Below are 26,651 nucleotides of genomic sequence, written 5' to 3'. Positions count from 1 at the left end.
TGAAAATCGCTCTAGAGCTGGCCTGTGATTTACCCAGTTAGTGTATTATCTGTTGTTCAATTGTCCCTAGAGCTGATTTCTCTCTGGCCTTTTAGCAGGGCTACCAATAGCCTATACAGGGCCTTTGTGCAAATTAGGGAAAAAGAATCCCTTTCTCAAGACACTTTGCTGCCATCTGTTGGATAACTGTCATAATAAACACACAGATCTACAAGCCCTCCTATGTGAATATCTCCTTACATAGTCGCACTTGTGCAGTGCACAACCTGTACATCTGAGCCCAGCAACCCTACCAGCTCAGGGAAGGATAGTTGCCTCCTTCCACTAAAGGTCAGCATGAGCTCAAGGAGGTCAAACTAATTTGAGCATTGATCTGAAGAATATACAATGAGGGTTATAGACCAGGGGTTAAGCAAAACACATGGCACCTTCCAAAGTCAAACAGAATTGAGCTGAGGTCCTGTGCAGGTGGGCTTGGCTGCAGCCTAAACACAGAGTGCCTACTCAAGGCCACAACAGAGGGTTGTCTGGGCCCCCCTTGCCCTGCTCAGTGGATACAAATGCCCTGACGTGCCCTGTTTTTCCTCTGCAGGCCCTGTGGCAGGGGCACATGGCTGCTCCTTCTAAACAGGAAATCTGTCCCCTGCAGGCTGGCCGGAAGCTTTCTGCGTGGGTTTCCAGAAAAGGCAGACGCTGGCAGGCCTGAGCTGCCTGCCTGCGCCTGGTGCACCAGCCACCGCCACCGCCTCCCCTGCGCTCTGTCCGGAACAGTTAGCACACAGCAGTGACAGAACACGTCTCCAGAGAGCCACCACAGGCCACGCAGAGAGGCGGAACCATGAGGGGGCCAGGCCCCCACATCCGGTGCCACATGCACAGTGGAGCCTGGTAGGGCTGCTTGCCACATTCCCGACCACAGAAGTTAAGCATATGTCCTGTAACTAAGCCCCCGTCTCATCAAGACCCAAAGTGATCTGAGTCTCAGGGAAGCTCACGTGGTCCAGGCTTTCTTAGGAAGCAGAGAATCATGAATGAACTGATAGAGTTTCTTTTCCTTGCCTTTTGCCCATCCCCAGATCCTGTTTAAATAGAACGTGGCTTTAGCTATTTTAGCGGGTGAGGGTGAGAAGGGGGTTGGAAGGAGGATGATTGGGCCTGATTTTACCCCACCCGCAAGTGAATCCGCAATGGCTCACACCCTGACACCCCTCACTTCCGCTCACTGAGAGCCAAGACGCTAGAAGTGAGATATCACAGGCGCTGCGTAGGAGGAGATGAAAATGGCAAGGGAGAGAGATTTCAGCGGGGGCTGCCCTGGGGGTGGGAGATGAGGGGGAATGTTCTCTCCCAGCCAGGGAAGGCCCCCTCACTACTCAAGCCCACACAGATGTGGGGAGGGGGTGGTCCACAAAGCCCAAGGATGGGCATGGGGGGCAATGCCATGTGCTGGAAGCTGGCTCATGGCCACTGACCAGTGGATTCCCTCCTAGGCATGTGGACTCCAGTTCTTTCCCTCATGCTACCCCCAAAAGATTTCCTCTTTCTTCTTCAGGCCTGGAGGCCCATTGCTTCTCAGCCAGGCTCTCGTCTACTGCCTCTTCCTCATTCTCTAGACTCTTCCTCCTCCACATCCAGCCTACCCTCCTGTCATCAGTTTGTACCAACCCTTCCACGGCCTCTGCAAAATGCTCCCTGCTCCTGGGACCACACACAAGGCACTGGGAGATGGATGACAGGCTCTCTTCCTTTGCTTCCCTCCTGTAACTTTCTTCCTTAGTCTTTTCTCCCTCTTCCTGTCTTACAAATAGAACTGGAACCTTTCTCCTCTCCCTAGAATACCCTCCACCTTGCTCTCCTTGCAGACACAATCCCCTGTCAAAATCATAAGCGCCTCTGATGCTCCTGAGAAACTGCTGAGCCAGTCACCTCCAACACATCATTTAATCCTCACAATGATGGACCCTAGGCTACTAGCATCACCATTTTTACTAATGAGGCAATGGAGGCAGGAGCTTAAGAAACTTGACTGTGTTCACGCAGTTAGAAAGGGTGCAGCCCAGATTTGAACTCAGGGCATCTAAACAAGGTTCTCTCTTGGCTGTCATTGCCCCCACTCTGCCAGCTTTAGTTCAAACCCCAGGTTCTCTGAGAAGTGCCTACCTCCCAAGCCCACACTGCCCCACTCCACAGCTCCTCATGTCTGCATTGCTCCTTTTGTACCTAACGTGCTCACACACGGTTCATGCATTTGACCTCAGCCAAGACTGGTTATGCACTGACATGAAGATGTCTCTTGGTCATTAAAAGTTGCTCATGAGCAGTAACCAAGAAATAACACTCCACAGCGGTGGCATCCAATCTTTTGGCTTCCCTGGGCCACACTGGAAGAACAATTTTCTTGGGCCACACATAAAATACATTAACACTAACAATAGCTAACGAGCTAAAAAAATATGCAAAAAAGTCATAATGTTTTAAGAAAGTTTATGAATTTTTGTTGGGCCACATTCAAAGCTGTCCTGGGCCACATGTGGCCTGTGGGCAGTGGGTTGGACAAGCTTGCCCTATACCATTCATCAACCTCAAGTAAACATACAGCTAGCACACTTTTCTAGGGAGCTGTCCAATGTAAGTCTGATACTATCACATGTTGAAACATAGGAGGGAGTAGATCAGCTTCCACTCCTTTAGTTTATCCTGTTCATTCCTTTTCCAGCTCAACCCTGAAGATCGATTTCCACCTGCTCTGCACTCACTCGTCCCCTTTGCTCCATTTCTTGCCTCTCTACAGAAGACCCCGCCCATCCACCTGCACATTTTGATAACTTTGGCTCACTTCTTCCCTTTCCGACCCAGACTCTAGTAGGCTACTAGTGTTTATCTTCCCAGAGGGCCAGAACACCAGCACTTCTCATATGCTACTGGAATGTCACTCAGCCTTCCGGGAGGGCAGGTAAGTGATGTGTCCAAAACCTTAACATTCTGCAAATCCCTTGAACCAACCATTCAAACCCTATGCATTAGTTTATACTAAGGGAGTAGTTATGTTAACTGACACCTATAAGGATGTCTATCACAGCACTGTTAATAATGACAAAAAATTGAGAACAACCTAAAAGCATCCAAAATAGGAGATTTTGAGAGTGAAATATTACATTCTCCCATTCATGGACTACCATGCCGCCATTTAAAATAACAGATGGGTCAGGCGTGGTGGCTCATGCCTGTAATCCCAGCACTTTGGGAGGCCAAGGCAGGCAGATCGCTTGAGGTCAGGAATTTGAGACCAGCCTGGACAACATGGTGAAATCCTGTCTCTAATAAAAATACAAAAATTAGCCAGGCGTGGTGATACATACCTGTAATCCTAGCTACTCAGGAGGATTGCCTGAACCTGGGAGGTGGAGGTTGCAGTGAGCCAAGATCGTTCTACTGCACACCAGCCTGGGCCACGGAGTGAGACTCCATTTCAAAAAAAAATTTATTTATATATATATATATATATATATATACACACACACACACACACACACACACACACACACGTATATATCTAAAATCTATTACATATATATGTATATGTAATGTAATCTGTTATTACATATATACACATATATACATATAATATACATTATATGTACATGTCTATATAATGTAACCTGTTATTACATATATCATACATATAATGTATGATATATGTACATATGCGTATATATGTAACATATTACATTACATGTACATATATATGTACATATTTTTGTGTATATATATGTAATAACAGAAGATTCAAGGCTATAATGTAGTATTAAGTGAAACTACATAGTTATAAAACTGAGTATAATGCAATGCCATTTTAATATATAGGGTTTAATATGTTCATGGACAAAAATTTAAAGAACAGGAAGGAAATTCACCAAAATGTTAACAAGGCAATTGTACTCAGTACTTAAGTTCAAGCCTCTGGGTTTGCTCCTAGCTCCGTCCTTATAGACAAATGACTTCACCTCTCCGTTCCTGGGTTTCCTTCAACTGTAAGGAGGGGAAAACAAAGCACCTCCCTCGCAGGGTTGTGAAAATTAAATGGATATTTAGATAGATACGTGGATGGATAGATTAGATTACATAAAGATTAAAAGTTTGTTGTGAATGATGCAGGCCATTGAGTAAGTGCCAGCTAAAAATCAGCTGTTATCATCTTTGAGTGATTAGATTATGGAAAATTTTATTATTCTTCTGTTGCTTATTTGTACTTTTGAATTTTTACAATGGCCATATATGTTCTGTGACTAAAAACTGAAGACAAGTCACCTAACGTCAGTACTTGAGTAGGTCACGTCCTGTGTATTTGAGAAGAAACTGTCAGAAGTTCCTGCCAATGTATTATACCCTTAAGCTGGCTTTGGCACACAAGCCCCTTGAGCCAGTCTGAGGCTCAAGACTGGAGGAAGGATTGAGAACTGGATGGACAATGACAGAAAATAGACACGAGGGCCACAGCGGAGACCCAGCCCCAGGCAGGTGGGAGCCCTTTCTCTGACTCTCGCTGGACTCACACTGGCCAACACCTGTGGCTCAGGGGAGGGTTTCAGCAGGAAGCCATTGGCACTGGAATGGACACTGATAGCTGGATCAGGGCCAAGACAGTGTCTGTGTCATCAGTTCAGATTTCGATGTGTACAAATGCAACATGGAGAAAATGCTACTTCCACAAACAGAAAAAAAAAGATTAAACAACCTATTTAAAGATCAAAATAACCAAGTTTGAAGCAAATACACAATTGCATGCATTCATCAAATGTTCTGGCTGCTGGGTTGAAGGGGAACGTGGCTGGTGGTGGTTCTGGGAGGATGGAGGCCACCGTGAAACTATGAAGTGGAGGATCCATCCCAGCTGTGTGAGTGACACTGGACTATCAGAGCCCATTTTCTCCAAAGGCACTCATTTCATTTAAAATCCTAGAAAACTCCTTCCACCTATGAAGTCTCAGTTTAAGCATCACCTCTTCTATAAAGCCCTCCTGATTTTTTCTTCCTCTATGCTCCCATTAGCTTGGGCCATATCCCACTTAGAATATTCTATCCCTTTGCACTGTAATTATTTGTTGGCCTGACTCTCTCCCCTCTAGACATGTTCTCCCCTCTAGACTCTAAGCTCCTAGAAATAAGGGCCAGTACGCATGCACCCTGAGTGTAGGCTCTAGTGCATAGAAGACTCCCCCCAAGATGCCCACTGAGTCACTGAATCAATGTGCTTAAGGGGAGGAATGATGAAGGAGCATGAGCTGGCAGCAAAAGCCCAAGACTGCAGCTCTGCCCCACAGTTAGGCTGTGTGACCAAGAGCAAGTGGCTTAATTTCCCTGGGCTTCTGTTTTCTCCTCTCTGAAATGGAGGAAGAGTAGATAAAGTCCCTTTTGGTCCTTAAATTATCTTATGTGCCGCACTGGGGCCTCACTCAGAGTGGTTCTCTTCTTCCCACTCTTTCCGGAGATGAGTTTCTGCGATGCTAGGTGTGAGCAGATGGGGTGGGCGAGGAGCTGCTGTGAGCTTCAGTGGAGAAGAGTGCTGCAGGCTGGCCTGGCCCTCCCTACCCCGGAGCCCTTGCCCCTGCCTGGGAACTCCTCCATGGGGTTCAAAGGAATAATGACTCCAAAGCAGCACCCACAGCAAATAGGCTCAGAGAGCCCTGGAGAACATGTAATGCTCGCTGAAGGAAAGTGACAAAGGGTTGGAAAGAGAGGCTCTCCCTGCTGGCTTTAACTACAGCCAAGGTCATAAGCCTATTCCAGTTGTCTGTTTGAACCTGCCTGGATTCCAGAAGGGAACCTGGCACTGAGTGGCTCCAGAGTCCTTTCTGAGAGGCTAGAATCTTAAGTCTGGGAATCTCAGAATCAGAAAAAGCCTAGATGTGGGGGAAGAGGAAAGGGAAACATCAGGAACTTGACCACAGGGACAAGCATCACGACATTGTGTCATTTACTGGGCAGTGACTCTGCGCCTCTGCACTAAGTCTTATATGCTCATTTCCCCAGTTAACCTTATCAGGTAGAAATTAATGTTATCCCCCTTTTACAGATGAGGAAATAGAGGCACAGAGCTTAAGGCAGCTGCTCATGCTAGCATAAGTGGTGGAATGGCGGAGCTAGCTTTTGACCACAGAGAAGGGGAGTCCAGAGACCAAGTCCATCATGGGGGACTATCTTGAAGATGGGAAACACAGAGGGAATGAAATAGGGGAGAAAGGTCCACAGCAGAAAGGAGGCCCCCAAAGGCCAATCTCCTCTTGCTCCCATGGAGGAGGGCTGGCCCTGGAGCCCTCCAACTCCCTTTGGCTATGAAGGTAGATACTCGAGTAGTCCTGACAAGACCCCAAGAGATCCCCTAGTTCAGGCGCTCTGCAGAGGGAGAAACTGAGTATGGGAGGGGAACTCACATCTATCCCAGGTCTCATTGCTACTGGGTGGCAAAAGCAGAACCAGAACTCAGGATGTAAAGTCCCATGTGCTTTCTGACCCAGAGAGTTATTTTAAGATTAATGATTTAATTACTCTGTGGTATTACCCTACCGAATCTGAGGATAAGTCAGGGCTTCCGGCTTCTTGGCAGAGCCTTCATGATGGGTGTTTTTTGCTCCAATCACACAGGGTGCTTTCATTTTGTATTTGATTTTAGCACCACAAAGTCCTCTGGCAGGTCCGTAATCCTCTGCAGGGCAGTATAATTTGCACATGCCCCTAATAGGTTAATCGCAGTCCCTTTCTTATCCCGTTCTCCCCTCAGATGCACCCTGGGCACTGTACCCAACGTGGTCATGTCAAGACCAGGCGCACATCTGGAGCTGTGTGATAATCATTGTGTGGCACTGCATGGGCTGTAATAAAACTATAACCCAGTTACCTGACGAATCAGCCGGGAGTGGAAACAGTGATTATGCTGAGAACCAACAATTCCATTTCCACCCGTCCCCAACCGCTGTGCAGCTTTCAGCCCTCAACAACAGCTTTCTCACTGGGCATAGCCAAAAAAAAAAAAAAAAAAAAAAAGGGCGATTCATCTGCTCCAGACTGGGAGTCCAGATGTAAATGTCATTCGCCCCTCCCACCACCTGCATGCTCCTGGTCCACATGCCCAAGTTGTTGCTGCTTCTTGTGGGCTCTCTTTTCTGTAATCATCACCCTCTCCTCTCTTTGAAGTACACCACAAAACTGGCTGTAACTGTATTTGTTATTAATCTACCCAAGAAGATTACATGCCCCCTAGAAGGTGGCTTGTTCCTCCCAAAGCCTAGAGAACAAATCCCAGCCAGGAGCAGGTGTGGGATCAGAACCCACCTCCAGACTGAGCCCTCTGAATGCAAGGGGCCTCTCTGCTACTGCCAAGGCCTGAGTCGGAAACATTTCTGAGCTGTTGTGCTGGGTTCTGACAGCAGCCTCCAGGCCAGCTGCAACACAGCTCTTGGATGCAGAGGCCTGTCTCACAGCCAAGCTGTTGGAGCTTTCTCCAAGCAGTGTGATGTGGGCTCAGTATTAACCTAAGCCACGTGATCATCTCAGTGCTTTTGAAAGTGGGAGGGTCTGTGGGTTGGCACTGGGCTGTGGGCAATTACTTGGCCAGAAGGCAGGAAATGACATCACATTGGCAATGAGGAGGCCAGGCAGTATCTGCCTTAAACAGGTCTTGCTCATGCTTCCGTACCAGGTGACAGTCCCCTAGCCCAAGCTCCTTCAAGACCCAATGTGAGGTCATCCCAAATCTACCCAGAGAGCACACACCATCTTATCAGCCCTCGTCTAACTCAGATGTCTCCCCCAACCTCATCCTTCAATACTGCCCCATAGGGAAGGCAGGGGTATGCCCTGAGCTTCTCTGGAGTCAAAGAGAACTGAGTAGCCCTGCATTCTCAGCCTGTGTAACTCTGCAGTGTGCTAATGAATGGCACCTGAGCACTATACCCTGTGAATGTCTCACCAAAAGGGACAACATCAGAGTGGGTGTGTGGGGGTGTGTGAAATCAGTGGGTGGGAGATACCTGGAGGCAGTCAAGAGAGAAGGTGCAGAGTCCCAGAGAAAGCCAGAGCCACAGGGACCTCAGAGACCATCTTGTCATCTTGTACAACCTGGTACAATGAGGAAACAGAGGTCCAGAGAGAATGAGCAACTTGCCCAGAGTCACATAATTACCAAAGTGTGAGGCTAAGACTCAGGTCTCTGCCCCTTTGGAGAACTCTTTCCACCCATCTCTGAGGCTTGTGTTCATAAACAAGTGTGTCTATACATGGCCTCCTATTACCACCAGATGCACACAACCTGTTCCTTACCAATGTTCATAAAAGCCCCTCTGTCCCAGTGGCCAAGGTAGCAGCTGTGAGTAAAAGCCATCACCAGGCAGGAGACTGCAGTGTTACCCTCAGAGCAACCTGAGCTTCACAAAGAAACCAGAGAGATACATATTAGGTAGTTAGAGCCCTGAAATACTGTATTTCTTGGCCACGTATCCATCTCAAAACACCTGAGATGTGTTACAACACACCCCCACCCCACCATCAGCTGTGGTGTCTCATCTTGGTGGTGAAGCTGCCAGAGCACTGACACAAAGGGAGTAGGTTGAGAAGGCCCTTCTCCCTGCCTGTGAGATTCCTTACACATCCTGATTGCAGCATTGCTGCACAGCAGTGTGTGGGACAGACTTTCCTCGCAGAGTTTAGAGAGGGAGGGGACACCTGAGGCAGAGGAAGCAGGTAATGGTATCCAGAGAGGCTGAGACTTTATATCCAGTGGGGTTGGGGTGACATGGAGAAAAAGAGGAAGATGAGAGAGGAGGCGAGGGGCCAGGGGCTGGCCTTGACATTTCCTCTGACCCTGGCACATATTTTAACAGAAGAGCCATGGTTTCCTATCTCACCAACTTAAGAACTCTGGGAACAAGGAGAATCCACTTAATTAGCAAACAGGGCAGGCCCTGGGCCTCTGGAAAGAACTGGCCCGTTAGGTCCTTGCAGGGGTTGATGGGATCGGGCCTGAATCCCAGAAAAGGCTGTCGGTGGTCTGGTTTCCACTTCACAGTCTCTGAACAGATTGGCACAGGGTGTCTGATATTGCCCTTAGGCCTCAGTTCCACTTCCAGCAGGTCCCCTGAAACCTCCTCAGGGTTGATGAATGCTGGAGAGAACAGCTTTCAGAGCCACTGTCTGCCAGACACAGGAGCCAACACAATCTGAGCAACCGTTGAGAAATGGGAGCTGCAGCCTTAGACCAAGAAAGAGAAGAGGTGGCGGGGAGGCACTCTGTGCTGACTTTTGCCCCATGTGCAACATGGGGATAATAACAGCCCCTACTTCTCGGGGTTTTAAATAAGATACTACTTGTTAAATGTATGCACACAAAGTCGTATAGCTAGGAGGTGGTAGAGGTTGGATTTGAACCCAGGACTCCATGATTTTTGAGGCCTGGCACTGAGTCACGATGCTGTACAGTCTCCTTGTGGGAACTTTGTATGATGGGAATCTGTGTTCTCCACTGGACTGTGAGCACCTTGAGGGCAGGGACTACGTGCCTATCCACAGGCTCAGCACCTTAAAGCAGCTCAAGAGGACATTGCCGACGGCAGTTGCTAAGGATGACGCTGTACCTGCAGGCAGGGAAGACAGTGCTTAGCTTCCAGCCAGCAGCTGCCATCAGTGTAGAGACGTTCCTGCAGCTACTCTGCCCCCTGGGTTCTGAGTTATCAAGAGGGTGAGCCATTCCCCGCAGGATGGAAGAAATCCACCAGGAAGAGTCACACACCTCCATGGCAATAGAAGGGATGCCAACAAGCAGATGGCATGAGGGAAAATTCACTACACTTCTGGAGCAATTTGATAGCCAAGACTCTGTTCCCAGGGATAATAAATGCGGATATGCTGGAAAAGCAGCTTCCAGCCTTCCACAGGCCCCAGAAGGTGCCAGGACCCCTGACGCCCACTCCTAGACTGAGACAAGCCTAGAGATGGCTGCTAACTCACTGTGCCAGCTCTGTGTATGTCTGAAATGCTTATTCATGTGTGATGTCTGCCTGAACCATTCAATTGACAGATTGAGGGCAGCCAGCCAAGACTGGGACACCCACTCCTACTGATTCACATGGGAATGAGTCAGGAGAATCCAGGAGGTTTCTCCAGGAGCCTTGAAGTCTTGGGCAAGAACTGAGGACTGGGGATGAAGACATTTTTCTCTTTTCTTCCAGATGAACAGAAGCTTTGTGACTGAAAGTCAATATGGTCTCTGGTCACTGTTAAAGTCACTTAATGAACATTTTGAATGCATTAAAAGAAGTGGCATATCAAGAGATCCTCAATAGCCAAAATAATCTTGAAAAAGAACAAGTTTGAGGTCTCACACTTCCTGATTTTAAAACTCACTGCAAAGCAACAGTAATCAAACCAGTGTGGTAGTGGCATAAAGACAGGCATATAGACCAGTAGAATAGAACAGAGAGCCCAGAAATAAACTATCAAATATATGGTCAAATAATTTTCAACAAGGGTGCCAAGACTATTCAACAAGGAAAGGACAGTCTTTTCAACAAATAGTGCTGGGAAAACTGAATATCCACATGCAAAATAATGAAGTTGGACATTGATTTATACCATCTGCAAAATTTAACTCAAAATGGAACAAAGACCTAAATGTAACAATTAAAACTATAACACTCTTAGAAGGAAACACGGGGGAAAAACTATCATGACATTGACTTTGGCAATTTTTTAGATTATAACACCAAAAGCATAGGCAACAAAAGAAAAAATAGATAAATTGACTTCATAAAAATTAAAACTTTTGGTCACCAATGGACATGACTAACAAAGTAAAAGAACAACTCATGGAATGGGAGAAAAATATTTGTAAATTATGTATCTGAAAGGGGGTTAATACCCAGAATATATAACGGAGGCCTACGATTCAACAATAAAAAGACAACAACTTAATTTAAAAATAGATGAAGGATCTGAATGGATATTCTCCAAAGAAGATATGCAAATAACCAATAAGCACATGAAGAGATGCTCAACATCGCTAATCATTAGGGATGTCATTTCACACCCATTAGCATGGCTATTGTTAAAAAAAAAAAAAAAAGAACAGAAAATATCGAGGATTCCTCAGGATCTGGAGAAATTAGAACTCTTATGCATTGTAGGTAGTAATGTAAAATGGTACAACCACTGTAGAAAACAGTATGGTAGTTACTCAAAATTACACATGACCCAGCAAGTTCGTGTGTATATACCTAAAATAATCGAAAACAGGGACTCGAACAAATATTTGCACACCCATTTTCACAGCAGCATTCATTACAATAGCTAAAAGGTGGAAACAGTTCAATGTCTACCAACAGAATGGATCAATAAGTTGTGGTATACCCATACAATGGGACGCTATTCAGCCTTAAAACGTTAGGAAATTCTGATAAATGCTATACCATGGATGAAATCTGAAGACATTATGCTAAGCGAAATGAGCTAGATGCAAAAAAAAAAAAAAGAAAAAAAAATATTGTGTGATTCCACTTGTGCAAGTTGGGCATCCCTAACACAGAAATCCAAAATCTGAAATGCTCCAAAATCTAAAACTTTTTGAGCACTAACACAATGCCATGAGTGAAAAATTACACCTGACCTCATGTGACGGGTTACAGATGAAATGCTGTAAAATTTTGCTTCAAGCACAAAATTTTCAGAAATATTGTATAAAATTACCTTTGGGCTACATGTATAAGGTATATTTGAAACAAATGAATTTCATGGATAGACCTGGCCTCCATCCCCGAAATACCTCATAGGTATATGCAAGTATTCAAAAATCTGAAAAAAAAAAGAAATCCCAAATCCAAAACACTCTGGGCCCCAGCATTTTGAACTAGAGAGACTCAGTCTGTATGAGATTCCTAGATTAGCCAAATTTACAGAAACAGGAAGTAGAATAGAGTTTACCAGGGTCTCAGGGGTGGGGGACAATGGAGAGTTAGTGTTTAATGGGCACAGAGTTTCAGGGTGGCAAGATGAGAAAGTTTTACAGATGGATGGTGGTGACAGTTGCACAACAATGTGAATGTACTTAATGCCACTGAACTGTCCATTTTAAAATGGTGAGGGTGGCAAGTGTTGTGTTATGCACATTTTACAACAATGTTTTTAAAAAGAAGCAGGATAATGGAGTTGGGAGGCCCCTCCCTCTGTGCTGATGGTCCCCCATCTGGAACACAGGATCCTAGCCTCTTAGGTGCATTGTTGGGAAGGGTTCTCAAAAAGAGAAGCCAAGGATCCTGGGGCTGCATTCCTGGGACGACAAAACCCTGTTTTCTGGCAGCTGAAGGGCTGACACCTAGAGAGACACCATGTTGTGTTAGAAACACTGGAACAGACAAGCAGAAGCCTCAGGGAGACCAGGAGGGTTAATTCCAGGAAGGCTGGACTCAAACCAACGCTGGAGAAGCAACTGATGGAGAAGAAAGGGATTCTTGTGACAGTGGGAGGTTGGCCCAACTAACCCCCACAATCCCCACAATCACAGGCTCTGACCTTTTAGGTCCCAGGCTAATTGCCCTTGGCCATGCGCTACTCAAGGGGCAGTCAGAAAGCAACTGAACTAAGAATTAGGAGACCCATAGTCTACTCCTAGCTCCATCAGCAATTGGCCATTTGACCTTGGATGCATCCCCACCTCCCTGGGCCTCTGTGCACTCATCTCTGTAATCAACACCCTGCTTCCCCTTCCTCTCAGATCAGGGCTGGTATTGTTTACCAGGGTGCAGTCTGCATATCACTGGTGGGACATAAGATGCTAGCAATGGTATATGAGATTTATCTAATGTTGTTAATTTATGTTAATATGTACTAGTGTATGTCTGACATTTAAAGGAAATGATAACAGTTTTTTCATGATAGTAATATCAACTTTCTTGTTAAAATAAATTTACAAGTTAATGTAAGTTGTAAAAAGTGACTTAAAGAAGAAGTAGTAGTAATTAATAATACAAGCAGTACTTGAATCAGGCAAAACTCGAAGATGGAATGTGAGTTACTGGAGTTTGAGAACTCCCCAGATGGACTGAAGGAGCACAACCAACCTGCCTCTTCAGACCCCAGCAACACATTCCCGAGTCCTGGAGATCAGACACAGAAAACCAAAAGCTATAGCCATTTAGTTGATCCTGTTTGGTTTCTTTAAGATGCCAGATGTAGTGATTTTCACTGACAAATTGAGAAAAACTAATAAATTGAACTTGGTTCTATCCACGAAACATCTTCTATCCACAAAACTGTGAGGCTGGTCAGCTTCTGCCTCCTTCCTTTGAAACCTCCTGTTTTTCCTCATCTCTACCTTCTACCCAAGGGACTCCATTAAGGAAGAGGACAGTCCTAAAGATGCCATTCCCTTTAAGGGGTTTGAGGTTGGGTACTTCCCCAGGAAGTACATTTAATGAGGAGCCCAGAGAGGAAACAGTCATCTCCTGCGAATGTCAGGCACCGTGCTGTGCAGCAGACCTGGTGCCCCACAGCTCACCTTCTGTGCCTACAAGTAGGGCAGGCTCCCTTATGCCTGTGTCTTGAAGAATGAGATGCAAGATTCCCATTACAGGAACACCTGGAAACCTGAGCAAGGTCCAGTTTCCTCCACTCAACAATGATCCACCGATCACCTCAGTCAAAGGGTCAGTTGGTCAGCCTAGAACACTTCCCTTCCCTGAAGAGCAGGAATGAGAGAAGGTTCCAGTGATTACCATCCAGAACACTGAAAACTGGCCCCTGAGGGTGGGGAGAGAGGACCAGGCTCCCTAACAGTCTGTCCTGCCTTGGGGGCTGGTGGTATAAATACACTGAGCATGGCCCCCCTTTCTTCTCTCCTCTTGTTACTGCCCACATAGCATTGGGCAATAACAAGAGGACAAAGGCGGGGGCATGTTCAGTGTATTTATACCACCAGCATTGAAATATTTTACCTACCAAACTTCATGGATGAAAAAAATAGACCCCATTTTTATCATCACATTAGCATTCAAATACCAAGTTGACATAATTTCGGGTGAAAAGCAAAGAAATTTAACTTTTTCTTTACCAATGCAGTCATAAGAATAGGTGAAGATCCCCTTTTTCATTCCATTCTCTGATATCTAGCCTGGAAATACTAAAAACCTAATTCCCTCCAGCCTATGAAGGAGCTGGGGGCTCAGGAAGCCTCACTCAGAGACTAGGTCAGGAGGTATCTATCCTGAGGATTCTTATGGAACCCTGAAGAACCACTGAGTTACATGAATTGTTTCTCATGGTGACTTTTCAGAAGCTCTTCTCCTGCCAAGTGGAACCCTGGATTTTTGAGTGACCAATGCAGGTCAGATGAGCTGAAAAGTGGCAAGCTTGACAGTATGCTAAAGATTGATCCTAGTAGAGATTGGATAAAGAATTAAAGATGCTTAATGGGGAGAATCTATGAAATTCACCGCAATTGAAAAAACAGGTAAAGGACCCAAGCAAAAAAAATTCTCTCTCTCTCTTCATTTTCTTTTCTTTTTTTCCTTTTTCTTTCTTTCCTTTCTCTTTCTTTCCTTTCTCTCTCTCTCTCTCATACCCACACACACACAAATTGCCAATAAATATACGAAAAATGTTTAATCTCATCAGTAAGCAAAGAAAGAATATCAAAAATCCCCTTTAATTATCCAACTGGAAAATCAAACAACACTACCAAATACTGGCAAGGATGAGGGATATGGGCACCCTTACACAGCTGGTAATAATGTGCACAGATACACCCAATCTAGAGTGATTTGGAAATGCCCCTCAAAAGCTTTAACCACATACATTCTACTTGACTTAGAAATTCCACTTAGGAATTTATCTTAAGGAAAGAATCATGAACCTGTGCAAAGATTTAGGTGCAGTATTTATAATAGTATTGATATAATAGCAAAAATTTTTTGGAGGGGGAACATAATACAAATGTCTGATGATACAGCATCCAGTGAATACATGATGGTATCTCCATGCTCCAGGGCACCACGGAGCCATTCCAAGGAGGGGTGCTGAGCGATATTTAATGGCACGGAAGTAAGCATGCTGTGAGACAGGGGTGCTGCACCAGCCCATTTGTTTAAACTATAAAGTATATGCATAGAAAAGTCATGCCTGTAATCCCAGCACTTTGGGAGGCCGAGGCAGGTGGATCACAAAGTCAAGAGATCGAGACCATCCTGGTCAACATGGTGAAACCCCGTCTCTACTAAAAAAATACAAAAAATCAGCTGGGCCTGGTGGTGCGTGCCTGTAATCCCAGCTACTCAGGAGGCTGAGGCAGGAGAATTGCCTGAACCCAGGAGGCGGAGGTTGCGGCGAGCCGAGAACGCGCCATTGCACTCCAGCCTGGGCAACAAGAGCAAAATTCCAACTCAAAAAAAAAAAAAAAAAAAGAAAAGGCTAGAAATAAAGACACACAAATGTCACCAGTGTAGTTTTTTCAAGCCATGGAATTACAGGTATTCTTTATGTTTGCGTATCTCTATTTTCTAAATTTTCTACAATGATCAAATTTGGTTTCTATATTCAGAGAAAAGATCAATAACATGTTTTTAAAAGAATCAATGGCCAGGCACAGTGGCTCATGCCTGTAATCCCAGCACTTCGGGAGGCCGAGATGGATCACCTGAGGTCAGGAGCTCCAGACCAGCCTGACCAACATGGTGAAACCCTGTCTCTACTGAAAATACAAAAAATTCACCTGGCAAGGTGGCAGGTGCCTATAATCCCAGCTACTCAGAAGGCTGAGGCAGGAGAATAGCTTGAACCCAAGAGGCAGAGGTGGCAGTGAGCTAAGATTGTGCCACCATACTTCAGCCTGGGCAACAAGAATGAAACTCTGTCTCTAATAAATGAAAATTAAAAATAAAAAGAGTCAATGAAGTTGCAAGTTACGATGATAGGAATCACAAAGGAACAACTCAAGCATCAAGTTTAGCTGGGAGGTAGAAAATCAGAGATAGAGAAATTGAGGGCTAAAGCCCATCAAGACAGTAGATAGAGGGTGGAACTTGGAGTCCATGCTGGAAGCAGATTCCAACAAGTGTTAGCCTTCTGTTGTTCAGCTGAGTGACTGTGGGAAAGCCGCTTCTCATCTCCTGGCTCCAAAGTCCCTTCCCCTCCCATGGTCCATGACTCTGTGAGTGCAGGGTATTCAAGCAATGGTCCCTGCAATGTAATGCTCCCCTTGGTGGAAAAGTAAATATGTTCCGTGACAGGGTGAAGTGAGGCCAGAACTTTGGGGGACAAAGGTATCTGCCTCCCATTATTCCTGTAAAATTAAAATGGTTGAATTTAAGGCCTTTGCCCAGAAATGTCACTTGAAATAAGTTGTTTCACTCCTCATAAAATCAGGAGGCATCAGAGGGCAGCATGATGAGCTCTGGCAGCTGCAAGCCCTGATTCCCAGCCACCATGCCCTGGCTGTAACTCGCCTGCCTTGGGCATTGTAAGAAAAGAAAGAGGATAGGAAAATGGGGACCGCTGACTTGATCTCAGAGGGGACTTCCAATGGATACCCCATCAACAAGAATGATTGAGCACATAGACTTGCTCTGGGCTGCGCCTAACCTTCCATCATGCTTCCAAGTCCTCTTGTATTTCCCACTCCCTTGAACCCCTAGAGCATAAAAGGTTGCCCGTAGGAAGACCATAAGGAAGATATGGGGCTTCCCCTGGGCCCTAGCCAACAGGAAGGCCCTGGAGGGCTGCCAAGATGAGGTAGGATGAGACTGTCCAGAGAAAGACAGAGACATGACTCTTTCCTAGGTGAGCCCAGCCCAGGCAGGGAGGGATGGCAGGCAGCCTAGGCACTGACCTCTGGGCATGTCCATGGGGTTGAAGCTGGCCAGCAGGTCACGGCACCACTGGCGGTCACCTTCCACCTTGCTCAACCAGTTGTTGCAGTTGAAGTAGTAACGGAGATGAGGCCGCTTCATGTCAGTCACGATCACATGGTCCAGGTACCAGCTGGCATTCAAGCCGGTGTTGTCATGCTCAATCCTGAAGCAGAAACCAATGCCCACACCATCACTGGCAGAACTGAAACAGCACCCCTTCCATACTGAAATAACCAGATGTTTACTCCAAAGAAGTCCGATTATTCTGTTATTGTTGTTACTTTATCTCTTGAACCTCAGTTTCCTGATCAATAAAGTGGGGATACCTTGCAAGGTGGATGTGCACATTACTGAATGTTACATTGTTACATTACATGCACAGAAATATTAAATTTCGCCTTTCATAGAAAATCCAAGATCCTCAAGGCTTGCCGTGGGATCATCTCAATCTGCCCCTTTGAGGTCCTGGCTATTCAGTGCTATTTCCTTACCCTGGCCTTTGGGAGCAGTGAGCCTCTCAAACTCTGGCCCAAGCATGTATACACATAGCACTTCTTGATGTCCAGCTGAGTCGAGGTCAAACAGGACAGTGAAGAGAAAAGATGATGACACGGGAATACCCAGGAAGCAGAAGCCAACCAAACCACCTGATTTACAGGGCACAGTTCATCCCCTGGGCTCAGCTGCCCCTCCCATTGTGTGAGATGATTAAGTGTGTCCCTGTCTTCATGACTCCAGACCTGGACAACAAGCAGATACTCCCCTAAGTCCTGCAATCCAGAGGAACCCCCTGCCATGGCCATCTAGACCATGGTGGTCCCGTAGACATAACATGAGTGACACATGCAAGCCACAGATGCAATTTTAAAATGTCCCTAAGAGCCACATGTAAACAGATCCAAAGAAATGGGTAGAAGTAATTTTAATACTATGTTTCATTTAATTCCACTTAGCATCTCAACATATAATTATGTAAAAATGTATTAATGAGCTATTTTTCATTCTTTTTCTTGTACTAAGCCTTCAAAAATCTGCTGTGTATTTTATACAGACAACACACCTCAGTTTGGATTAGCCACATTTCAAGTGTAATAGCCACATGTGGCCAGGGACTACTGCACTGGGCAGCATAGATTCAGACTCATCAAAATCTGTCTCCTAAATTCTTCTTGACTTCCAATAGACCCCTCTATCTCCTTTCCAAAGTCCAGCTTCTTGACCTCTGGACCTCACTTTGCATCAAACATCTTATCTCTATGAGGGTTTATACTTGCAGATCTTAGCAGGACAACTAATGTTCAACAGCACACAACCCCAACAGACAGATGAAACCCATGATATGCCAGGCTTTTCCCTTACAAGGATGTATGCCTCTGTCTGGCATATAGCCTGGCACATAGTAGGACCTCAGCTGGCGGTTGTCTTTACTCACACAATGACCCCCTTTCCCAATCTCCCCTGCAAGAGCCATTTTCCTGCTTCTAATGCCCTTCCCTACACTTAACCAATACCCAGGACATTCACATGCCCCTTACTTCCCCAAGAAAGAGAATTCATGGTCCTTTTCTAGTGGAAGATAAACAAATCAGGACTAAACTGAGGCTGCATCTGACCCCTGTCCACCCTTAGCCTGGGTGCAATCAGACCACAAATGAACATCTGTCAATGGGCATGAGCTTGAATGGGAGTGGATGGCAGGAACCAGGAAGGGAAAAGGTGGGCAGTTGAAAGTTCTTCCTCTGCCCCTGGACCAGTAGAGTTATCTCTCCTTATACCTTCACAAGAACCCTCCAGAGAGAGCAAGACTGGGGATGCTCTCTGTCCAAAGACATCCTGCAGCAAGACTTGGTATCTCTACCACTTGCTGAGTGTTTACTGTGTGCCAATTACTGTTCCAAGCACTAACTCATTGAGTCCTAGGGTTATCACAGACGAAGCATCATTATTACAGAGGAGGAAACTGAGGTTTGGAGAGATAACCTGTCCAAAATCCCACAGCTAGTAAATAACAGAGTGGACACTTGAACCCAGGCCACTGGACTCAGAGTCTCTGCTCCTCACCACTGTGCTATAATGTCTCTCACAGCATATTTTCAAGTTTGTAAAAAATTGTGTTAATCCAAAAAAGCGAATCTCCAATGGGGAAGTTTAGGGCACTGTGATTCAGGATGGAAGGGAAAGATTCGGGCCTTTGGTAGACCCTCAAATAACAGCTGGCAAGTAATTAATACCCAGAAAGTGTCAATAGTGAAGTAAGTCCTTGACTTTCGACTCCTCCTCCACCCTAGTCAGGCACCAGATCCTCACCTGACTTTGTAGATGAGGCCTACATTGTTGGTTCTCACCCGGAACACATCAACATTGGCCTTCTCGAAGGCAGACTCGCTCCTGCAATGAACACGTGCTCAGTTAGTGCAGATCAGTTGTTGGCTCACAGGCCTGGGAAGAGAGCCAAGGGCTGGTGTTCCTCTTCTTCCTCCATCATCCCATTCCTAGGGAGAGCTATGAGCAACCAGATCCCATTTGGAGATTCCCTTCTGACACGGTGCCGGGAGGAGGGCAGGGACTGCTAGTATCATTCCGTGCCCTCACACCCAGGTTCTCATTTGATCCTTGCTGTGAGTCACTAAAACAATCACATGGGCAATAGCAACCCCATTTTACAAAGTGTTAATTGGTAGCAGAGCTGGGACCAGAACCTGGCTCTCCCAGTCATGACCCCATGCCCTTTGGCTGCTCTGGGTTGGGAGGATGGAGGAGGAAGGAAGGAATAAACGCCTTAGGGCTCTTGGACCTTCTTGCTGCTCCCCCTCACTGGCCTTGCTCTTCCTGGGAAGATTTGCAATGGCAGCCCCAAGTAGATGCAGACCTTGGGTGGCAGTCCGTGGTCCTGCCATTCTAACAAGAAAGAAAACACTCAACCCCAAATCAGCAGCCAGGGAAGTAGGGCAGTGAGGGAAGTGCATATCTGGCATCCTGCAAACAGTGTGAACAGAAGAAAGTACACCTGAGACATCAGCCATGAGGCAGCCAGGCAAGTCCAGACTCAGGAGCATCCTAGATACAGTCAGCTTAGATACAAGAGTGCTGCAGCAGCCTCACCACAGAATCCTCTGGGAGCAGAAGCCCGAAGCTCATGTCAACAGCTGTTCCATCCTGTGTGCGGGGCCGAGGTCCCCACCATTCCAGCCCAGGCCTGCCAGCAGCTCTTGCTGTCCCCAGTTTAGCCCACTGGGCTGAGAGCTGCAGACCTCACTCAGCACTCTTGGCCAGGGCTCTCAGGAATAGCACACAGCTCATGGGAATGGAAGATCACAGAAGATGTGTACCATCATAGAAGATTTATCCACCATCAACATCTTTTAAAATAAAGCAGGAGAAGGGCCTTCTTCCCAAGGCATTAGGCTCAGACTCTCTTGATAATAGAAGGCTTTTAAGATTCTACAGAACCCAGAAGCTATAAGTCTGTGAGCGGACTCACGGTGTCGAACAATCTGCCCTGGGGAGAAGTTTCCTTAACTTCAGACAAAAATGTACACGGAGCCATCTTTGTCAGGGAAAAGAGACCCCCGAGGTGCAGTCTGGGTACAGAGGATGAAGAGAGAGGCACAGAACCTTCTGGGTTTGGCTGAAGTGAAAGGGATGATGCCCAGGCTTGCTGTGGGTACCTTAGGGAGGGAGGGAGGAGGCAGGGCACAGTGCCCAGAGTCATTTCTCCATCATTGGCAAAATAAAGACAGAGAATGTCAACTCTCAGCTCTTGAGGAAGAGCAAGAAAAATACAAAGTTTTCTCCTTGAAGCACCAGTAAATCCTCCCACCCAGGAAAATAACTTACCAGACCAAGCATTTAAAGGGAACTAAACCAAACTAGTAATCGTGAGGGTCTGGCTGATGTGGGAATTTCACTTTCAAAGGAGAATAACAACACATCCCATGCTTTGCTTCGGAGTCACAGCAGCTGTCAATAACTTGACGAACATGTGGGCATGTTTCTGTGCATCAGGATTATATGAATGGGAAACAAGAAGAAAGGAATGAGAGGTATTTTCTGTTTCAATATATAGGATAAGGCAAGCAATCTTTAGAATAAATAGTCAAGAGTCTCTCCATCAAATAAATACCCTAAGAAACAATCGCCCTGGGAAGCTATGTAATGAAATACTTTGCAACCATTAAAAGTCCTATTGGAAAAAAAAATAATGAAACAGAAACAGGGTTATAATATAGGCTTAAAAGAAAAGGTAGGTTAAGACCAGAATGTACAAACAGAATAATCGATACAAACATGATACCATCTTCATTTAAAAACAATAGAGTGGGAGGCCGAGTGCAGTGGCTCACACCTGTAATCCTAGCATTTTGGGAGGCTGAGGTGGGCGAATCACGAGGTCAGGAGTTCAAGATCAGCCTGGCCAATAGGTGAAACCCCGTCTCTACTGAAAATACAAAAATCAGCCAGGCATGGTGGCACACATTTGTAATCCCAGCTACTCAGGAGGCCGAGGCAGAAGAATCACTTGAACCCTAGGGACAGAGTTTGCAGTGAGCTGAGATCATGCCACTGCACTCCAGCCTGAGCAACAGAGCAAGACTCTGTCTCAAAAAAAAAAAAAAAAAAAACCAATAGCGTGGGAAGATTTATTTTTAAAAAGTCATGTCTAGATGGTGAGGCCATTGTGAAGTGTTGGCTCCTTGTTCTTGTCCATATACATTTTTAACTTTCTAAAAGGAACACATATTGTTTCTGTAATTATGAAAAAAGCATAATCCCATGTTTCAGCAATTCCCCCATCCCCAGCCCAGCTTGCAGGCTGCCTGGATCAAATTCCTTGGAAGCGGTTTGGGAATTACTGGGCTTCATCTTCTGATGGTGCCTGGAATTTTAGAAACAGCCACTGCCAGCGAGTAGGGGAGAACAAGGGGAGGTATCCCCATTTTCAGCTAAAGACAAGGTGTGACTTGGAAGGAAAGTGGCTGGCTTTCTGGGGTGCCTCTGAAGAAAGTTCCAGAAAAGCAGCTCCAACAGTTGCATTCAGTAAAGGAAAGCTTCAGAAAGGCCCTGCATCCATGAAGGTATCATTTAAGAACATGGCTGGGTGCAATGGCTTATGCCTATAATTACAGTTACTTAAGAGGCCAAGGCAGGAGGATGACTTGAGGCCAAGAGTTGAATACCGGCCTGGGAAATACAGTGAGAGATATTTCCACAAAATATTTTAAAATTGGCTGGGCCTGTAGTCTCAAGTACTCAGGAGGCTGAGGCTGGAGAATCACTTGGGCCCAGGAATTTGAGGTTGCAGTGAGTAAGCCAGGATCATGCCACTGCACTCCAGACTGGATGACAGAGTGGTACCCTGTCTCTAAAAAAGAAAAAAAAAGAATGTGAGTTACCTCCGTTACCTCCCAACGACCAGGCTGAAGGTGAATACCTACGTTCCGGAGCATTTGTGAAATAATCCACCATGACGTGGTGCTTTATCGTCACTTACTGTGGGGTTGGGGAGGAGCATATGTGGAAGGAGGAACACAGGGAAAAGATCCACCAGGATGGACAGAGCAAAAGCAGCGGGAGTTCTCCTCACTGTCTCAGGACCACGCTGTAATCTTTCTGGGTTCCACACTGCTTATGAGATGGACAGCAATCTCTTCATGGAAGACAAGGGGAAGGCCTTCCACATCACAAGAGGAGGAGGAAAGAGTGGCAGACACGGCTCTTCTGATTCCCTTCACTCAGGAAGGGGCTGGGATCATCCCAAAAAAGCCCCCAAGCCCAACACACTCAGGATCAGTTTCTGAAATCCTCACTTCTGCTGAGTCAGGATGCAAATGTTTGTGGGTTTTAGAAAACTAGGGGTAGGAAAGAAATAGCAAAGGAGAGAGGGTTTCTGGTCAAAGGAAATCTTAGAAATACAGACAACTTCATGTTTCCTTGGGGAAGGCTGGAGCCTCACCAAGGCCGCTCGTCGATTCTCAGATAAATGCTAAGGCAGTGCACAGCCCCTGCCATTCAGCAGGGACCCCCACACAGAGATCCTTTACAGGCTGCATGGGGCATTTTAGCCATCAACCAGGCAGAGTCATCAGGCTAAAATGCCAGGCATTCTCTGACACGCTCAGACGGTGAATTCTCAACCGAATAACCATGTTCCGGAAGATACATGAGATCCCATCCTTTTGCCATATTCCGAACACACAACTTAGGGCTGGAGGTGGCCCTGGTTAATGGAGGAGAGTGCAAGAAAACCCAGAAGATGGGGCCTTCCTCTGGCAGCCACTACTGTGGGTGCTTAACTGGGGTGGGGTCGGGGTAGAGGTTCACTCACGGGGGAATCTAAGGCCAATGAGTGCCAAGGAATGTAGACCCCCGACCACCAGGGCAAAAATTAATCAGCACTGGCACTGAAGTTCCTCTTGGAATTATTTTGTACTGGAAAAAAAAAGTCCTAATACAGCATTTGGGAGTGAAAGTGAAGTCCTAGGGGACAGAAGGAAAGGCACAAGAAGGACAAGAATTGAGGGGTGAGAAAGAAGAGAGAGAATGTGGGAGAAGCAGGACAGAGAGATGGGATGAGACATGGCCAGAGGCCACGGAAGACAGGTCAGGAGAAACTCTAAGAAAGAGGATGGCTGAGTTGTGAGACCGAGGCTCTAATATTCCTTTGGAAGTTGTTTGCATTGCTGCAGTGTGAACTCTCTCTGGTGCCAGGAGCCAGCAGTGAAGTATGTTACACACCAAAAATGTACGTGTGTGCATTATGGGTGTGCAAGGAAAAGGCAGTTGGTTCTAGCTGCCCTGTAGGTTTGGGTTTGGGTAGCACAGTGTGGAGAGGAGAGCAGCAGAGGGTGAGGTGCGAGGAGGCTGTGGGACCAGGGGGTATCAGCCAGATCCCAGGGCAGGGCGGGGCAGCCGATAGCCTGAGTTAACTGCATCTAAATCTCACAGAGCAAGGGGACCTCAACTGACATCTGTTCTGGGTTGCATGATCTGTTCTGGGTTGCATGGGCAGCCTGGAATTCCTCAGAAAGCACTGGTCCTCCCAGACCTGCAGTTTCCATCTTGAACGGAAAGGTCTTAGGTAGCAAGGACCATGTCGTCAATGCTCTTTGAAGGCCTTTTCTCAGTTCTTGTCACAGCCAGACTCTAGCCTCCTCCTTCCCCACTCGTCCTGTTCACTAGGCTCAGATGATCTCTGTCGACACGGCAGGTAAGTTGAACCTTCACCAGTTAGCTATCCAGCAAGGCCTTCCTCAGCCTAGCCTTCCGGACCTTTCTGACTTTCCTCCTCCCTGCCCATCAACATGGCCCCACATTTCCAGCCACAGGCCTCCTCTGCCCACCATCAGCCCACAGGGCTCATTCCTGGCTCCAGACTTGGGCAATCAGTTCCCTTAAAGGATACTCTTTCTCCCTCTCTCTCTCATATGAGTTATTTTCACCACTTGAGTCCCAGATTAAGTGTTTGTCCCTTTAAAGTCTCACTTACCCACGCTGATACCACTGGCCTTTGCCAAGCTCCGACTATACACACAGAACTAGGAGAGCTGCTGGCAGGGCAGAGCAGACCTTCCCCTGGCCCATCCTCCAGCTCCCTCCATTTCTCCTCAAAGCCCCTCTCCAGCCTCTCCAGTCCCACAGCTGGGACTCCGAACTGTGTCCCCATTGCTGAGACCACCCACTATGCTCTAGAGCATTCCTGACCAGCTGATTGGGGGCCTGGCCAGACCTATATTCCTACTGCCCGAACTGGAGCATGGCGTAGATATAGGAAGAAACTGCCATTGGTCTCTGGGGCCAACCCCTGGGGTAATTAAGGAGGGTTGATTCCCATCCTCAGGGCTGGCCAGGGGAAGCTGGCTTCCCCACGGGATCTCAGCAAAGCCAGGAGGTCCCAGCCCTACCAGCTCATTCATGCCCTAGACCCCTTCAGACACCATGAGAGGGAAGGTTGGAACCCAAACTCCTGGGAATGGAGACTCAGTGAAAATCCATGCCACATTATAAAGGGTGGCTCAGGGGCCCTTCCTGAGAAGACGTTTTGACAAAGGAAAAAGGGGAAGAAATCTGAGGAGACTGAATGTGTGAAAGGAGGGAAGGCAGTGAGGACCATCATAGAAGGAAAAAGGATTCATTTTGTTTTAGAAAGAAAAGCTGGGAACTTCAGAAACCAACCGGGCAACTCCCTAGTGTTTGCAGCTTCTCCCTACAGCATTGTGCTCTGGGAACACATGGCAAAGAAGATGGAGGTTTCATGTATTCTCTTTACCGTGTCCACATCATCAGATGGAAAGACTTCACAAGCGAGTCAAGCCACAGTGTAAGTGACACAAGAAGGCAGGTACCCTGTTCTGTGGAAATGGATAAAATGGGACGTTACACCTGCCTCAATGCAGCAGCGTGGTCGCCATAGCCCATGTCACGTGGGGACTGGCCAGCCTGCAAGGTACAGGGTGCTTGGATCTCCTGGCCTCTACAGCTTCCTCTACCAGCCCTGAAAGTGCCAGGCCATTAATCCTGGGGTCACAATCTGGAGCCCCAGGAAGTCTTAAGGAGCATCTCCCTCATACCCCCTGGACCATAGGGTCATGTGGTCAAGGGAAACATCTACATCAAGAATATGTGGTTTGAAGACCAGGCACAGTGGGTCATTCCTGTAATCCCAGCACTTTGGGAGGCTGAAGCAGGCAGATCACTTAAAGCCAGGAGTTCAAGACCAGCCTTGCCAACATAGTGAAAGCCCATCTCTACTAAAAATACAAAAAATTAGCTGGTTATGGTGGCACATGCCTGTAGTCCCAGCTACTCCAGAGGCTGAAGCAGGAGAATCACTTGAACATGGGAGGTGGAGGTTGCAGTCAGTTGAGATAGTGCCATTGCACTCCAGCCCAGGTGACAGAGCAAGACTCCGTCTTAAAAAAAAAAAAAAAAAAAAAAAAAAGGATGTGGGATTTAAGGACCAACTTCACCAGTAGAAAGCTCCATGACCCTAGGCTACTCACAGCTCCTCTCTAGGCTTTGGTTTCCTTGTGAGCAGGTTAGAATAGATCAGCAGTTTGCAAATGTTTCGTGGGCCTAGAACCAGCTGATCGATTCTGTTCCGTTCAGCACAGTTTGAAAGCCAGCTGAATAGACCACTCCTGAGGCCCTAAATGTCTCTGAAATTCCATTCATCTGCTAACATGTTCTCAGGTTTTGTGAATATGTTGATGTATGCATGCGTGCAGTGGGGAAAGGATCTGAAGGAGACAATGGTCCCAACTCTTACTAGTTACAAGACAGCGCACGCAAGGCATACACACACACAAGCGATCCCTGTGGCTAGCTGGGTGTGTGTTAGCTGGCAAGCAGGTTTAACACGACGCTGGTCCCTGGTGGGAACTCCAGAATATTTATGCTCACAGCTCCCTCACAGGCATGGTCTTCCAACATCTGTGTGATGATATATGAGGAAACCAAGGCCCTGGGTGCAGAGAGACTGGGCCAAAGTCACATGGAACTCAGTGGAAGAGCTGGACATAGACCCAGGATTCTTGATCCCAAATGTTCATTCTCTGACATCAAGGGACAGCTAATGTAGATTCTTGGGAATTCTGAGATCCATAGGAGGCATTACTGTTCACAGAAATCAAGAAAGGAGCTGAGGGCGGTGCACAGGAGGTGACCGGGAGATGCCCGGCTGATACGTGGTCTGTCATTAGCAGAGGCTTCATACCACTTAATACACCTGTGGTCAGATGTGCCTTTCCCCCACAGAAGCAGGCCACC

General features: G+C 46.7%; 1 protein-coding gene across 1 annotated transcript in view; it reads right to left on the bottom strand.

Moving 5' to 3' along the window:
- Positions 1 to 26,651, bottom strand: part of LOXHD1 (lipoxygenase homology domains 1) — a 185,238-nt gene that overhangs the window by 150,922 nt on the left and 7,665 nt on the right. The window contains exons 3-4 of the mRNA XM_032245238.1: positions 19,194 to 19,274; positions 16,865 to 17,049 (exon numbers count right to left, since the gene is read on the bottom strand). Coding sequence (XP_032101129.1) covers positions 16,865 to 17,049; positions 19,194 to 19,274 — 266 coding nt within the window. The remainder of the gene's footprint in view (positions 1 to 16,864; positions 17,050 to 19,193; positions 19,275 to 26,651) is intronic.

This window comes from Sapajus apella, unplaced genomic scaffold (genome assembly GCF_009761245.1).
Source record: "Sapajus apella isolate SASKATOON/1434 unplaced genomic scaffold, GSC_monkey_1.0 scaffold57, whole genome shotgun sequence".
NCBI classification, from domain to species: domain Eukaryota; kingdom Metazoa; phylum Chordata; class Mammalia; order Primates; family Cebidae; genus Sapajus; species Sapajus apella.
Note: the sequence above shows the minus strand (reverse complement) of the source record. Positions and strands in the feature narration are given on the sequence as shown.